The 18,189-nt window shown below is 42.7% G+C and overlaps 1 protein-coding gene across 1 annotated transcript in view; it reads left to right on the top strand.

Moving 5' to 3' along the window:
- trappc9 (trafficking protein particle complex 9) overlaps window positions 1-17,795 on the top strand; it is a 221,208-nt gene extending 203,413 nt beyond the window's left edge. Inside the window, 2 exon segments of the mRNA XM_034294766.1 lie at window positions 16,561-16,784; window positions 16,897-17,795. Of these exon segments, the coding sequence (XP_034150657.1) occupies window positions 16,561-16,784; window positions 16,897-17,100 (428 nt within the window). The 3' untranslated portion in view covers window positions 17,101-17,795.
- The last annotated feature ends 394 nt before the right edge of the window (window positions 17,796-18,189 follow it).

An 18,189-nucleotide genomic window follows, 5' to 3' on the forward strand; every position in this document is an offset into this window, starting at 1 on the left:
TTGTGACCTGAGTCTAAGCCAAAATATCACAGATCAGACATTTTCAGCTGGCCTTAAAAGGAGGTTCCTGTAAGGACGGAGAGAACAGCAATGGTGTCTGTGGTAGAATGTCTGCCACTGCCACTCAATATACTTTAGTAATTTGACAAATATTAAAAAGCACCAAGCATGTGAAAAACTAAGTGCCAGAGCTGTGCATGGTTGACATCAGCATACACTCATACTTGAGAGTATTTTTTTATATTGCAACCCTTTGTGAGTAAAACACTTGTATGGAGCCCTGTGTGACCAGCTGGCGTGACTGGAAGATCAACATTCTACCCGCCCATATCAAAATGTACCTGCATATGGCAGATAGAGGGGGTTTATTGCAGGCACTGTTAATAAAATAAGTATTATTGAGTGTATAAGTACAATGTCATTGGGGGAAGATGTTTTGCTGTATCAAAGAAAATGTCCCTAGCCCTACTGCAGAACCAACCCGGCATCCTTGATGCAGGCCTTTTTTTGCCCACAAACAAGGGGGGAAGCTTGTTGTTGGTCAGTGCTTATCGAATAGTATCCATTCGTTTGGAAATAGCTGACTAGGCCTATCGGATGTTGGAGTGGGCACAGATCTCAATAGTCTAGTAAAGCAAAACGACGGCTTACCTTGAGTTGTTCTAGAAGGCCCATGAAGTCATTTTTCAGAACAAGCCATTATTCAACTGGGTCCCAGCCTGGAATTAGCATTATTAGCATTGCCCAGATTCATGAATTTAAACTGTGCCTCCCGAGCCACAAAAGCTGCATTGCAAGCGGATAAAAGCACAAGAAACGTCAAGCTGAACACAGCACCATCTAACTGAGGCTTATAATACGAAGCAGGATTTGGGAATAGCAAGCTAACTTCAGGTTAAACCCTGGGTTATCAGTGTCACGACGGTGGTTCACTTGTTACTGGGTTACATCGCCATGGTAACTTGTGCTGCACACCTAACCTGCTCCGGAGCAGGTTATATTAGAGATAACAGATTAACACGTATAAAAGCACCCCCTACAGACCAATCAATTCTCGATTGAAAAGGGTGTCACAATTCTTAGAAGATCCGGTGGAGCTCAGTGCGCGGATAGTGAGAGGGTCTCTTAGAAAAGCAAGAATATTTTGAGACCGAAAAAACCCGTTGGCTTTCTCTGATGAGTATCTTCATGAAAGATATAGATTCTCAGTGGAGGGAATTGCGTATCTTTGTCAGCTTCTTGAGCCGTATGTTGCCAGTGCAACCCATTGAAGTTGTACGCTTACAGTTCCACAGACTGTATGCATAGCATTGCGTTTTCTTTTGCTACAGGTAGTTTTATGTGTGATGTGGAGAACATAAGCAAAAACACGGTCTGCCGCGCAATTCACTAGGTGGTTCTTGCTCTAACAGAGCTACTTGATAAATGTGTTGTGTTCCCAGGCCACTTGCCCACGCAGTCTATTGAAGAGGGCTTTTATGTAAATAGAAGGTAGACAATAACTTACGTTGACTACTTCATTTATAAATAATGTAGACCCTATGACGTGTACTGTTGTATATTAAAAGCAGCATAGTCCTTTCATAGGTTTTCCCAGAGTGATCGGTGCCATAGATTGCACCCATCCAATAACAGCATCCCTGGATGAGAGTGAAGGTGATTTTGGTAATTGCAAGTCATTCCACAGCCCCGACGTTCAAATAAAGGAGAAATAAGCAGTCATTGTTCGTTCCTTCTGGTACATTGTCTACATGGACACCAAGGGTTTTCAGAAAAGAGCAGTAGGTTGGACAATTAATGTTAATTCCGTTTTAGCACATACAGTGGGTATAAAAAGTCTACACACCCCTGCTAAAATGCCAGGTGTTTGTGATGTAAAAGACTGAGACAAAGATAAGTCATGTCAGAACTTTTTCCACCTTTAATGTGACGTATAACATGAACAATTCAATTGAAAAACAAACAGAAATATTTAAAGGGTGACATTTTTTTTAAATAAAAACCTTACAATAACCTGGTTGCATAAGTGTGCACACCCCCTTATAACTGGGGATGTGAATTAACCAATCACATCCAAACTCATTTTAAATAGAAGTCATTACACACCTGCCATCATTTGTGTGTGACTCTGATAAATCTCCTGAAATGTTCTTAGTTGCATCTCAGAGCAAAAGCCCTGGTCCATGGATAGCTTCCAAAGCATCAGAGGGATCTCATTGTTGAAATATATCTGTCAGGAGAAGAGTACAAAATAATTTCCAAAGCATTAGATATACCATGGAACACAGTGAAGACAGTCATCATCAAGTGGAGAAAATATGGCCAACAGAGACATTACCAAGAACTGGACATCCCTCCAAAAATTATGAAAAGACAGGAAGAAAACTGTTCAGGGAGGCTTCCAAGAGGCCTACAGCAACATTAAAGGAACTGCAGGAATTTTTGGCAAGTACTGGCTGTGTGTTACATGTGACAACAATCTCCCGTATTCTTCATATGAATGGGCTATGGGGTAGGGTGGCAAGAGGGAAGTATTTTCTTACAAAGAAAAACATCCAACCATGGATGAAACAAAAACAAACATCAAGTCTCCCAAAAAGCACATGGGAAAATGTATTATGGTCTGATGAAACCAAGGTTGAACTTTTTGGCCATAATTCCAAAAGTTATGTTTGGCTCAAAAACAACACTGTACATCACCCAAAGAACACCATAACCACAGTGAAGTATGGTGGTGGCAGCTTCATGCTTTGGGGCTGTTTTTCTTCAGCTGGAACCGAGGCCTTAGTCAGGGTGGAGGGAATTATGAACAGTTCCAAATACCAGGCACAAAACCTTCAGGCGTCTGTTAGAAAGCTGAAGATGAAGTTCACCTTCCATCACGACGATGTGCCATTCTAATAGACTCCTACCCAAAAAGACTGAGTGCTGTAATAAAATCAAAAGGTGCTTCAACAAAGTATTAGTTTTTATCTTTGTCTAATTCTTTTACATTACAAGAACCTGGAATTTTAACAGGGGTGTGTAGACTTTTTATATCCACTGTATAAAAATATTCACAGAGCACAGAAAAAGTTGCAGTGGTCTCTTTTTTTTTTGCGGAGCTGTACATATATATCAATTTGTTGTGTGTGTATATATATATATATATATATATAGTGGGGAGAACAAGAACTGTATATATACACACGGCTCCGGTAAAAAATGAAGAGACCACTGCAAATTAAGAGATCCCCTCTCAATCTGATTGAGAGTGGATCAAATACTTATTTCACTCATTAAAATGCAAATTAATTTATAAAATTTTTGACATTTCCTGGATTTTTTTGTTGTTATTCTGTCTCTCACTGTTTAAATAAACCTAACACTAAAATTATAGACTGATAATTTGTTTTTCAGTGGACAAACGTACAAAATCAGCAGGGGATCAAATACGTTTTTCCCTCACTGTATATATATGTATAAATATACACACACATACACACATACACGTGACACCACTTATGCGGGACTGCGCTTGCTAGGCGTAGTCAAGCCGGCTAACATACATAAATCCTGGTCATGTTGAACTTGCTTCCTAGTATGGGCCTCTGGTGGTACCACCAACAATATCTGTTTTTCAAACAGTTCTCTTTCCTCTGGTCAGAGTATCCAATTGTTAGTGATTTCCTTTGAGACCAGTCTGGTTCTGGTTACAGCGGTCGTTGACTGGATAACTGCTGGACTGATACAAGGGCGATGAGGACACTCGCCCAATCGTTCATTCATTCTCACGTTTGAGTGTTGAGCAAAAAAGCTGTCTTTGTTTGAATCTGTAAAGCTGTCCATCCAGAGCATTCAATAGTCAAATCAATATTGATTATTGCGCCAGTCGATCGATTATCAGTTTTAAATAATGTATTTTGTTTATGCTGCCTGCAATGTTATTTAATTTTGTTTGTGCACGTAATAGACAGTTGCTGGTTAATCCTGCTGCAAAATTAATTGTGTCAAGCAGGTTCGGCAGCAAATGAACGACTGCGATAAATGAGTCAGAAAATAAATGTCATCAAGTTCTGTGTTCTGCGCTGGAGCTACAGAGAACTAGAGCAATAAGCTGAACACACCACAGTGTTTCGTTCGACAGGTCGTTCAGTTCATCTGGGATTTTGAACAATTTCATTCTTTCTAATTGTTATTAATTATGTTTTTGTTTTGTTAGTATTATTTTTCATTATGCTCAGATAACGAGGCACAAGACGAAGTGAGGCCTGAGGCAATTGCTTTTCCGCCTTACAGTAAGTCTGCCACAACACGCTAACAACCAAGCTTTTGGTGTATCTAGAAGGTCTGTTTCCATGCTTTTGAGAGGTGCTGTCCACTGTACCTAGAGACGTCCAGCACGTGCTAAGATAATGATATTCATTCTTCAATTAGTGTGCATTACCTAGATTATCTTGCATTGGCCTTTTAATGTAATCTTTCCAAAGTAACCCAGAAGCAAGATGCGCGCAGACACTACACACACACCATGTTCACCGTCAATATGCTGTCAGGCTATGAATAATATTTGAGACTAAATTAAGTGTAATGAGTTCTCTTGTGTAGGGCATGTTGTAGCATTCTAATACTCTACCACAATAATGAGTGGTACTGTATCCTTAAGAAAAGGAATAACCATCAAAACCTCCATGGAAGAAGTAGGCTTCCATTAATGCTAATGATATTACCTCTTCCCCATTCAGACGGACAACCGAGGAGGGGAAAAAATATCCCGATTTTAATCAGATGTGATCTGTGCAAGGTTGTAATTAGTGAAAACGACCAGAATCGCAATGCTCTTTTAAAGAGCTTTATGTTAAGCAAGGATGGAGAATCACATGATTTGGTCTTCTATGTACTCAGTGGTTTTCAATGTGGAATACAGGTTGATGTTACATAGACCATGTGGAACCATGAGGTATGTTGGACCATTTTAGGTGATGTTAGACCATTTTAGTTCATGCTAGACCATTTTAGTCTAAGCTATTCAGTTTTTCCGTAGAGACAAGTCCCACGTGCGTGGTTGATGTGCCCCGCCTCATGGTCTCCCAGGTTGTCCCTTTACAGCAGGGCTATTCAAATCCGGTTCTTTAGGGATGAAACACTTCTGGTTTTTGGCTCTACCTGCTGGTTGATTGCCTTCATCTGGCATCTTGATAACCTTCACCTGGTGCGCATCGTAGGCTTGTCCAAGACAAAGTTGAGTTATGATTAACTTATCCTCAGAGCAAGACCCTCTAGTAAACTAGTTAGTTGTTAGCCTAGTTTATTTTGGATAAAACAATTATACTAATTATTGAATTAGCCACATTCAAATGGGATGATGTGGAAGATTTAACCAAACAAAAGAGCTTCATGTTGTACAAGTCAAAGAGGCAGACAAGCAGGGTCTTTAGACAAACCTCCCAATGAAACCCAATGCTAAATGGGTAGCATGGGGTGATTTTGCATGCACATTCGATCCCAGGGTAGAAGAAAAAATTGTGTACTGGGCAGTGGGATAATAGATGCAAATGAATAAACCAAATGAAACTTAACAGATAGTACCTGGGGGATGTCAGTGGTGAATAGCTCCCTGCTATTAATCAGCCTTCAACCAGGATCCAAACAAGTCCTTATATCATTTGTTTGGGTTATACAATTGGCTAGTGATGACATGATCATGTAGAGAGGTCCACTCATGTGTGTGCAAAGGAAGAGAAAGACAGTTGTAATATAATGAGTGCATGGACAAGAGAGGAAAGTGACCTAGGCTAGAAGAAGGAAAACTGTGGCTTGGGTATATACAGTATAGGAGGTTACAGAGCTATGACAATATGCACTGCTCAAAATAATTAAGGGAACACTTGGGTCTCGATGATATATATTAATGTACAAAATCTTTACTGTACATTGTGTAATTCATTGAGAACTAAATGACATAAATCGCCAACCAATTGAGGGCTGGATTCAAACTCACACCAAAAATCTAAGTAAACAATTTAAATCACAAACTTGCGTCAGATGCACTGATGCATAATGTCCCAGAGGTTCTCAATTGGATTCAGGTATGGGGAACATGAGGGCCAGTCAATGGCATCAATGCCTTCATCATCCAGGAACTGCCTACACACTCTGGCCACATGAGGCTGGGCATTGTCCTGCACCAGGAGGAACCCAGGGCCCACTGCACCAGCGCAAGGTCTGATGGTGGGTCTGAGGATGTCATCCCGGTACCTAACAGCAGTCAGGGTACCATTGGCTAGCACATGGAGGTCTGTGTGACCCTCTAAGGATATGCCTTCGCAGACCATCACTGACCCACTGCCAAACCGGTCATGCTGGATGATGTTGCAGGTAGCATTAAGTTCACCGCGAACCTGCAAATTCTAATGCCAATTGAGCTGCAGGGTGCAGGGCTGTGAGCACAGGCTCCACTTGAGGATGTTGGGCCCTTATGCCACCCTTATAGAGTTTGTTTCTGACCGTCTGGTCAGAAACATGCACACCAATAGCCTGCTGGAGGTTATTTTGTAGGGCTCTGGCAGAGCTCCTCCTGTTCCTCCTTGCACAAAGGAGCAGATACCGGTCCTGCTGCTGGGTTGATGCCCTTCTAAGGCCCATCGTGTTACGGCCCATCTCCTGGTATCCCCTCCATGCTCTTGAGACTGTACTGGGAGACACCGGAAACCTTCTTGCGACGGCACATATGGATGTGCCATCCTGGAGGAGCTGGACGACCTGTGCAACCTGAATGGGCTGCAGGTACCGCCTCATGCTGCCAGTAGTGACAAGGACACTAGCAAAATGTAAAACTAGAGAAGAATCAGTCAGTAAGGGTAAGGAGAGTGCAATTGTCTGAGGCCGCCACCTGCAAAACCATTCCCTTTTTCGGGGTTGTCTTGCTGTTGCCCCTTCAATACACCTGTTGTCACTTTCATTTGCACCAAAACAGGTGATATTGATTCACAATCGCTTAACTGGACAGATTGATATACCTGAAGTTTAATTGACTTGGTGTTATACTGTGATGACTTCGTGTTCCCTTTATGTTTTTGAGTAGTGTATTAAGAATCACACTGGTTTGGCCATAATGGTACTAGGAGTGGATGACCAATACTTTGTCAGTACCCCTGAGATAGTGTACAGTTATTTGAATTAACTTTGTCTCAGTGTTTGCTGATAGAGTATGGTCTATATTGATTCCAGGAGGAAAACGTTTTGTTTTTCCAGGTCAGTGTGCATACACGATAAAGGCAAATGAAAATGTGTATGCCTACAATTTCTAGGATATGGCTACTTTGTATAATCCGTTCTTTTTCACTTAAGTGGTCGCTGCTTTTTCTGATCGGTGAAAGTGGTAGGTTAAAATATTCAGTGGATGTTAAAGACAACTGGATTATCAGATTAATGTTAATCAAGCAGCCGTTTTTATTGCTTTAGTATTCCTCCCAACAGCTCGGCCGTTGAACTATGTTGTTATTTCTTTATTTCCCACAGCACTATGGCTGTTGTAGTCTGCAAGGGAAACACAATGGAGAATTCTAATTATTTTCTATCTATATGTGATTAACAGGGCTTTGCAGTGGCTCATTGCACTGTGCTGAAGAGGATCCTCAGAGCCTGGCTCTCCAGCTCTGCTTTGCTAAGCTCTGACATGAATCACTGGCTTCATCCTAGCACCGCCCAAATACCTGGTCCCCAATTGGACTGTTGGCTCCGGTGTCTCTAACAGGCCTGAGGTGCATCCATGTTAATGCCAATCAGTGAAAATTTGCAAAAGGCTGACGTGAGTTGGTTGGTTAGCAAAAAGAAGTGTCCGCTGGTCTTCCAACACTGATTCTGACTGCAGCCTAATGGCTGGATCCCTGCAGGGTCTGGGTTATTGTGCATGAATGGACTGCTATGAACACCGGGGGTAGTTCAGCTAGAGGATAATGTCATGTCTTGGGTCTATCACACAGTAATGTTAATGAATGTTCTGAATGTAAACATCCCAGTATTAGCCCTGAAGCCTCATGTGGGGACTCGTCCCAGCTATACAAGCATAGCTCGGAAATTGAATTGTGCTCCGGTGAAAAGACGGAGTCTAACTGGAACTGATTTGACCTGGTCCTAGCAACACTTGGTGTTTTCCCTAATAAAATACAATCAGGTTCTTCCTTTTCCCTACCTGCCCAATAGACAATCAGCTATCCAATGTCATTTCTAACTTAGCTGTGCCTGATAAAATGTGGTTTGGTTGTTAGCTAATAGCCTTTCAGTCATGAGAATGAGCATGGTTTTGTTCTACATGGGCATGGCCTTAGATACCAGTGAATTCCTTTTTGAGTGGTGTACTCCTCAAACAAAACAACCTAGCATTCACCATCCATAAACTTATTCCCCATTAATAGTTTTTCTATTTAATTACCCCATTAATTCTGACACTATTGCTGTAGCAATTGGACCTTGACAACCCCAATTTAAGAGCTCTGTATAACCTCTCTGAATGCTACGGATCTCTCTGATGGACTAAAACCCTACGCTCATTGGCTGAAACTCTCCAGGAGGCCACATACTGTATTAAAATAAAAGTGTCCATTTCACCTACTGTAAGATGTCATCACCACCAATCTGACTTGCATCATAAACATACTATTTGATCCTAAATAAAAACTAATATTTCCTCTGTATTGGATAGTAATTGTGGGAGGCTTGAAGGGGCTTTCCATGGTGTTGCTCTTAGGCTGTTTTGCCTTTCCCACATGGCAACCTTAACCGTTAGAGGTGAAAACACAACTGACCTAGCGATCAGTTAGAGGATATGGCTTTGATGTGATGCCTTGGTAAAACCCCTAGGAAGTCTTGCCTGACAGTATAGGCATTTTATTGAATTTCTTTATTCCATCTAGCCATTTTCCTATGGCCATATGCTCTGATATGCTATAACACACATTCCCTTTGGGGCTGTCATGGCCAATCTGGACTCAGTAACAACTTAACAGACCCTGCCTATCAATTTCCAGCATCCCCATATGAAATAGCTAATTATACATGAAAATCAGATTAATTGGTTCTGACTAAAGTTGCAAAAGGTGAGTCAAAGAGAGGGCTAACAATTTAGATGCAAGCAGCTAAGACATTTTTCTTTAGGAGTCAAGGGGTTCCCAATAGCTTATCTGTCTCTCTCTCTCAACTTCCTTCTTCTCAACAGTATTATGGGCTTTTGGTGCTATGGCTAACACAGAGATAGCCTAGAGAGAGAGTCTACAGGAGAAGACCAAGAGCAACTTCTCTGAAGGACTGTCGTTTTAAGAGATATCTAAGTTATTAACAACAGTCCCTAAATACAGTATATGTATTTATTCATCATATGCCTTTATTCTCCTATATTCAATTACACATATAGGAAGCGGACATCTGTGTGTGTCCTTGTTCTATTCAAATTATTTCTAATGAGTGGTTTCTTTCAGTGGTATTTTACAGAGAGTTCACACTGACCTGACCCATGATAGGCCTTGAAATGTGCCTGGATAGATGGTGAAATGCTTGGATACATGGTGAAATGCCAGGATAGATGATTGTGATATGCCAGGCATTTTATTGCAGTATTGAGACATGTGGTATGATCTTATGTGTGGTGATGTCATATCTTATTATATAGAGATGAGTGAATAACAACAGTCAGAATGATTCCCTCTGTAATGTTAAAGGGGAATAACCACAAATATCTAATACAGTGTGCTCTGTTCATACAGTGGATATTTAATGTGAACTGTAACATTAACAATTCAATTGAAAAACAAACTGAAATCTTTGGGGGTAAAAATAAAAAACACACAATAACCTGGTGTGCACACCCTTAAACTAATACATTGTTGAAGCACCTTTTGATTTTGTTACAGCACTCAGTCTTTTTGGGTAGGAGTCTATTAGCACGGCACATCTTGAAGTGGCAATATTTGCCCACTCTTCTTTGCAAAAGCGCTCCAAATATGTCAGATTGCGAGGACATCTTCTGTGCATAGCCCTCTTCAGATCACCCCACATATGTTCAATTGGATTCAGGTCTGGGCTCTGGTTGGGCCATTCCAAAATGTTAATCTTCTTCTGGTGAAGCCATGCTTTTGTGGATTTGGATGTGTGCTTTGGGTCGATGTCATGCTGAAAGGTGAACTTCAGCTTTCTATTGAACGCCTTAAGGTTTTGTGCAAAAATTGCCTGGTATTTGGAACTGTTCATAATTCCCTCCACCCTGACTAAGGCCCCGGTTCCAGCTGAAGAAAAACAGCCCGAAAGCATGATGCTGCCACCACCATGTTTCACTGTGGGTATGGTGTTCTTTGGGTGATGTACAGTGTTGTTTTTGTGCCAAACATACCTTTTGGAATGATGGGCAAAAAGTTCAACCTTGGTTTCATCAGACCATAACACATTTTCCCATGTGCTATTGGGGGACTTGATGTTTGTTTTTGCAAACTTCAGCTGGGCTTGGATGTTTTTCTTTGTAAGAAAAGGCTTCCGTCTTGCCATCCTGCCCCATAGACCATTCATATATAGCACACAGCCAGTACTTACCAGAAATTCCTGCAGTTCCTTTAATGTTGCTGTAGGCCTCTTGGAAGCCTCCCTGACCAGTTTTCTTCTCATGTTTTCATCAATTTTGAAGGGACATCCAGTTCTTGGTAATGTCTCTGTTGTGCCATATTTTCTCCACTTGATGATGACAGTCTTCACTGTGTTCCATGGTATATCTAATGCTTTGGAAATTATTTTGTACGGTTCTGCTGGCTGATATCTTTCAAAAACGAGATCCCTCTGATGCTTTGGATGATCTCTGCGGACCCTGGCTTTTGCTCTGAGATGCAACTAAGAAAATGTCAGGAAACTCCAGTTGAACTTTATTTGTGATTAATCAGAGTCACTTTAAATGATAGCAGGTGTGTAATGACTTCTATTTAACAGGAGTTTAATATGATAAAGGATGTGCACACTTATGCAACCAGGTTGTTGTAAGGTTTTTATTTTCCATTTTTCCCCCTTTAAAGATTTCTGTTTGTTTTTCAACTGAATTGTTCACATTATAGGTTACATTTAAAGTGGAAAAGGTTTGACATGATTTATCTTTGTCTCATTCTTTTATATCACAGGGGGTGTGTAGACTTTTTATATCCACTGTAAATCACTTCAAGTAACGGTTGGACTGTCTCTCTATGCACACAACTCGCTCAGGGAGAGCGGGATCAAGCTACCGTGAGTACAGCATCAGAGGGTTATCTTTATTCATCTTTCAGTACAGATTTTATGAAACCAATAGGTTTGTCAAACAAGGCACTCAACTGTGCTTGCCAGCTTTATATTTTCTATTTGGTTTGAGTTCTCATGAATTCAGCGTCTGAACTGTTTTTCAGGCATAATGATAATAGCTTGTAAAGCCCCCATAACTTCTGGTAAGAGGGGGTTATTTCCCCCTCTAAACCAATGCCTGCTGACATCTCGGTTGTCTGTCTTACTGTCTACTGTATATTGTTTATCTCCCCTCTGGCTTAAGCCAAATAAAACTAGACAATGAAAGACAATGAGTATTTCCCATTTCCACTCGTTATCTAACCACCTTGCATCTTAAAAAGACTTATTCATTCCAGTGTAAGACAACTGGTGTTGGCCAAGAGGAGTCGGGAGGGTGTTTTAAGTTCCATGATGTCATACCACAACCTTTTCAGAGCACATACCACACCCAATGCTACACATCCAGCACAATCAGGCTGCACATCCAGCAAAGTAAGGCTACACATCCAGCACAGTAAGGCTACACATCCAGCACAGTAAGGCTACACATCCAGCACAGTAAGGCTACACATCCAGCACAGTCACAACCATCCATCAATAACCTACAGAAGTCACTGTTGCACTCAAGGATATGTGAAATGGGACATATTTTGTTCCAAAGTTCAAGCTTCCTCGTACTTCAGCTGGAAAACCTAAAAAAAAAAAATCCAGAAGTGCTGTGTTCTTTTTTACGTGGTTGCGTCATATTACTTGAACAATCCTTGGAATTTATATTTTATTTTAGTGGTATAGCTGTTCCCCTGATCTAGAGCGTCTTACAGGTGGTGCATGTATCTGAGAAGTTTTCCTTTAGCATGCTCCAGAATATATGCTTACTACATGCACCAAGCATGCTGAGAAACTATCGATTTACGATGTCCACACCAATGTTGCCATATAGGTGATTCAGAAGAACTCTATCATCCTCTTTCTCCCTCTCTCCATCTTCCTCTCTCCCTTCATTCCATCTTTCCCTCTCCTTCCCTCCCTCTTTGCCCTGCACTAGCTGGTGCCAAGCCTGGTTGCTGTGGTGACGCCGCAGCACAGCGCTTTGCCTCCGCACTAGAATGTGGCCCAATAGAATGTGGCCACAACACACACACCATACATACTCTACACACACACACCATGCATACACTACACACACACACACACACACCATACATACTCTACACACACACACCATGCATACACTACACACACACACACACACACCATGCATACACTACACACACACACACACACACCATACATACTCTACACACACCATGCATACACTACACACACACACACACACACACACACCATACATACTCTACACACACACACCATGCATACACTACACACACACACACACACACACACACACCATACATACTCTACACACACACACCATGCATACACTACACACACACACACACACACACCATACATACTCTACACACACACACCATGCATACTCTACACACACACACCATGCTTACACTACACACACACACACACACACACACACACACACCATACATACTCTACACACACACACACACACACACACACACCATACATACACTACACACACACACCATACATACACTACACACACACACACCATACATACACCATACATACTCTACACACACACACACACACCATACATACTTTACACACACACACACACACACCATACATACACTACACACACACACACACACACACACCATACATACTATAAGCACACACACACCATACATACTATAAACACACACACACTATACATACTCTACACACACACACACATCATACATACTCTACACACATCATACATACTCTACACACACCATACATACTCTACACACACCATACATACTCTACACACACACACACCATACATACTCTACACACACACACACACCATACATACTCTACACACACACACCCACACCATACATACTCCACAAACACACCCCATACACAACCACCTACACACCACACACAACCACTACGAGCACCTGAGGCCACAGCAAAATTGGGTAAAATTATGTAATCTGCTATCCTATCAGGCACATCATATCACTGTCGACACATTTGTTGTAAAATCTACAGAGCACATTTTGTGAATGCTACAGACCACCTATGAAAAGTACAGACCACATGTTGCTACTACAGTGGGAACAGCTACTGAAGCTTTAGTAGCGGTTTACTGAATCGCAGTGATCTCCCTTCTCCTTCCACACATCCCTGTTCTCCCACTAACCAGGGTGCTGGCATTTGCTTTTCTGTCTGCCTTTTGGGGTTTTATTAGTACCATTCCTCTATCAGACCCCTCCAACACACTCCCTATCTTTCTGTTGCTCTGCTCTTCATCATGTTTTGCTTACCTTCCCCTCTTCTTTCTTGTAATACACCATTCTTAATATAAAGGGAGGCGTTTATTCTCCAGCGGGTCATGAAACAGGGTGTTTAATACATCCTATAATTCTGCCTCACGCCCTCCTTTCAGCACCTAGGATGTTGGGCTGGGTTACGGTGGGTTCGCTCAAGCCTGAATTAAATCACACACCTGTTGAACTTTCTGGCATGGTTGAAATCAGTGGTGCCAGGGTAGAGTCTCAGCGACATGCACATTAAACACACACACACACACACACACTATACAGTGTATCCTATTAAGAAGCAACAATTTGTTTTGGTTCTTGTGCTTCCTGTCGGAGGAAGCTGCAACAAGACGTAGTGGGCCTGGTGAAATCAACCAGTCAGACGCCTGGAGTTTCTTCGCCGTGTTTATTGGTTAGGTGGAACACCAATCACTAGCCATTATTTATTTAGAGGCCATGGTGTGCTTATCTGTTCATCATGGCTATGGAGTGGGATATCAGAGGAACTAACGCTTAGCAAACCCATCAGTGCCCGGCCGTCGTTGGCTTTCTAGATTCTGAGGATGCTGTCTCAGTGTGTCAAAAATATGTAGCACCTAGAGTGAAATGTGTTTGTGGAAGCTCTTACATTCCATCCATTTCTCATGGTGCTTTATGGTGAGGGCACTTTGGATGGAGATCTGGCATGTTAACGTTAGCCATTAGTGTGATCTGTGTTATTTGCATCTTTTTTTTTCATGGTACTTCTTCAGTGCAGATGGCTCCTCTGTGACCCCATGTTCCCTCACTACTCTGAGTAAAGCTACTATATTATCATAATGATACACAGACGTTCTGTCAACTACCGACGAGAGGAACCAGCAGGATAGTGTGTGCAACTCTTCAGTAGCTTAGCTCATCTCACACTTGTGTTCCTCTTTTGTTCGTGCGTTAATGCGCTGGAATTCATCATCGCTGTTTAGAACCAATGTACCTATAATTTGCACATCTCCTAGCAACAAGCTTTTGAACAAGTGAATCTAACTGGGAAGGTGTGACATTAGATCAGGTTGAATGACCTATGAATACCGTCTACTGTATAGAGCAGGTGGAATGCTACGTTCCACAGGTCTCTGCAAGCTAACGTAAGAGTGACTATTCAGAATAGATTCACATTGAGGTTTAACGTTAGCGCACAACCTAATCACCTGGCTTTTAAAAGAAAAAGTTAAGACAATAACCGGGTCCACATTTTCCAGATTAAGTTAGAAGCTTTTTGGATAACGTCTTCTGGAATATAAATTTTCTGGAATATACAGTTACTAGCGGGAGTGAATCCTTATTTAAGAACGCTGTGCTCCTGACGAGTAATGGGCGACCGTGACATCACACCGCTGTCCTGATCACACCGGTACGTTCATCTCTCAGCGCGGTCCCTCTCCCGTTCACTATCAACCATGTTGGAAGACAACCTTTTCAGTCGGACATAAATCAGTCTCCTTTAGAAAACCAGTCTGTGTTCATCCAGTGGGTTGATTAGTTGTTTGTCCTACTGAGCGAAGAGACCGCGTGGCAGCCCCACAGCGCAGCTGAAGTTGACCGTGTCGCTCCAGGTTCAAACATGTAGCTGTACTGTAAAAGAGGATAGCCTAATGTCACCCCACTAGATTGGCAGATTCCCTGGGGTTGGACAGATGCCCACCCTGGCTCTTGTTTCACTGGGGTTGGGGAGGGCTCTTCTCTCTGTGTGCACCGCTCCCTCCAGGTTTCAGGCTCTCTGTCTACAGCATGTCTGCCTGGGAGGCCCGGCCCGTTACCACACACACGGTCTGATTCCTCACGCAACCCAACCCGAGACCCGTGCTTATGACCGCCACTGCTCACCGCAGCCTCCGGGCCAGGGGCTACATTTCTTTCTCCCTCCACCTTTTCTCGTCCCTCCCAGGGAACACTGGGTACTCTGTAGAGCTCATTCTGAAAGCATGTGGTTTCCAGTCCACCTGAACCAAGCACCACCATCTCTACAAACTCACCATTTCAATTCGGAGGCGATCCGGAGAGAGAGAACTTGGTGGAGAGTAGAAGCAGACAGAGGGGAAATAGAGGAGTGCCGTTCTGTCTGTGGACACGTTGGGGGAGTGGGGGGGCGGTGTTCCAACCGTCTCATTTGTCCCTTCTTGACAGAAATTGTCCATGCGTGAGATTGATAGGATGCCGTGTGAATTCATTTAATCCCCTCAGCTCCTTCACCCTACCTTAATGTCAATAAGAAGGTATTTTAGTGTATTGATCCCTCAACAGAAAGAATGTGCTACAAGACTGCAGGTCTGCTCATGTGAGGGCTGCGTGTACCGTGTCTTTAGGAATGCAAATGAACTGCTAATGAAATGGAAACAACAGTGCTTACGCATGGGTAATTCTGAGATGTGAGCGCAACGTTGTAGGGAGACAGAGAGAGACATGCTTGTGATTGGTGAAAAAAAGACATCCAATATGTGAATAGTGAAATGGCTCCGTGACATCGTTATTATTATTATTTTTTTTAAAGGTCCACTGCTCTATAAGGAGGCTCCATGATTAAGTTGCCCTTCTGTGCTTCAGTTTACAAATGCATTCCTTTTTATGTAATGGACGTTTTCAAGTTTCAGGCCTCCTTTGGCTTTTATATTCAGCGGTGTGGGTTTTCCGGCTTATTGACAACCATGTGTTCAATACAGTGATAAATAATAAGTCAATCCAAAAATCTAATCAACCATTGATATTTCAGAGGCACAAGTCATTCATTTGAAGCAGGCTGCTGCACACAGCAATCTATGCTCCTTAGGCAGTCATCAATAGCCCCTAACCTACGGTCAACCCTCTCCCCCTCATTGCCCTCTGTCTCCTCCTACACTAGACGTGATGGTGAACGGGAAACCATGCGACTGTGACATCATCGCCGACTGTAAGGTGGGCGACGCCGTGCCGTTGGAGGTGAAGCTGACCAATCGTAGTAAGAACACGGTCGGACCGTTCGCCTTGACAGTGGTTCCGTTCCAGGACTACCAGAACGGAGTCCAGAACTACGACCTGCAGGACGCCGTCACCTTCATAGGATCCAACACATTCTACATTGACACGGTGTGTGCACGCGTCAGGGGAACCGCCGTCCGTAAGCCCTTCATAAACCCTGTAAATAATCAGTGTCTCGTTCCCCCCCCCCCCCCCCCCCCCCCCCCCCATCCCCACCTAGGTGAACCCTTCAGAGGAGTCCTTGTGTCTGGGGGCCCTCCTGTTCCTCTACTCCGGAGACTTCTACCTCAACATTAAGTTCCAGGACGACAGTGTGGGAAAGGAGCCGGGTGCTGGCCAGGGCAAGGAGCTGCCCCTGTCCTGGTTCGGCCTGCCCAGCATACACATCAGAGCCCAGGAGGCGCCCATGGAGGCTGGGGCATAGAGTCTGGCACTCTGGAAGGAAAAATCTAAAGTAGATTTGTTCGCTCTCTTCCATCCACTCCATTGTACTCCTTCAGAAAACAAGGAAGGGAGGGGACGACAGCATTCTCATTCGTCTCTGACATTTGGGGGGGGGGGGGGGTGACTCATTAGACTATACCTGAGCCCAGGTCACTCCGTCACCAGGGGATACAACAGTGGAAAATGTAGGACACACTAGGTACAGTATCACATCATCAGTCATCAATGTATCAGTCGGTTGGAGGGATTCCTGATTTTCTCTCAACATGGTACAATCCTGAAGCCCTGCAAATTGCAAATGTGATTCGTTCTTGGCTGTTATCATGAGTCCAACTATTTCCTCACAACAGTGTGTCTGAGCAGCTCAGAAGAGATACTCTCATGTAAACACAGTTATCGAGCGTCATCTCCTGGGTATTGGATTATACTTGTCTGTATAGAAATGAGACAATATATTCTGACAAGCACTTTGTATTACGCCACCACCTGAATCCACAACCAGCTCTGTTGATTTGTGGTTTCTGCAATTAGCCCTTTTTTCTGTCTCTTTATCTCTCTCTCTGACCACACACATTGATTTTTACAACTGAGTTTGTATATTTGGGCCTGTATCTCTGGGTGTTGATATAAAATATCCTACAATACATGTAAATAATAAATGTTGATTTGAGCCAACTTCAAAAAGAACATGGTGTTTATTTAATATATAGTGACAGAGATACTGTGGCTGCATCTCAGTTAGCATACTTTTACTATATACTGAAAGTATGTACTGCCACAGTGATGATAAAGTATGTACTGTTAAGGAAGTAGTAAGCCAGTATGCCAGTACTGGGATGCCTTGTCATAAAATTGCATCTTGCAGTTATACCACTGTGTCACACATTATAATCCTGTCAAATGTGAATATTTACCTAGACAATATGAAGCATTGTGCTAAACTGACTAACCTTTTTTAAATGTATTTTTGACAGCATCCATGTATGTCATCCACTACAAACAGCATCTATGTATGCATCTTGACACTAGCTGCTTGAGTAGCTCACACTCCAGTAGTACTTATATCTTC

Source organism: Esox lucius, chromosome 10, assembly GCF_011004845.1.
Source record: "Esox lucius isolate fEsoLuc1 chromosome 10, fEsoLuc1.pri, whole genome shotgun sequence".
In the NCBI taxonomy this organism is placed as follows: Eukaryota; Metazoa; Chordata; class Actinopteri; order Esociformes; family Esocidae; genus Esox; species Esox lucius.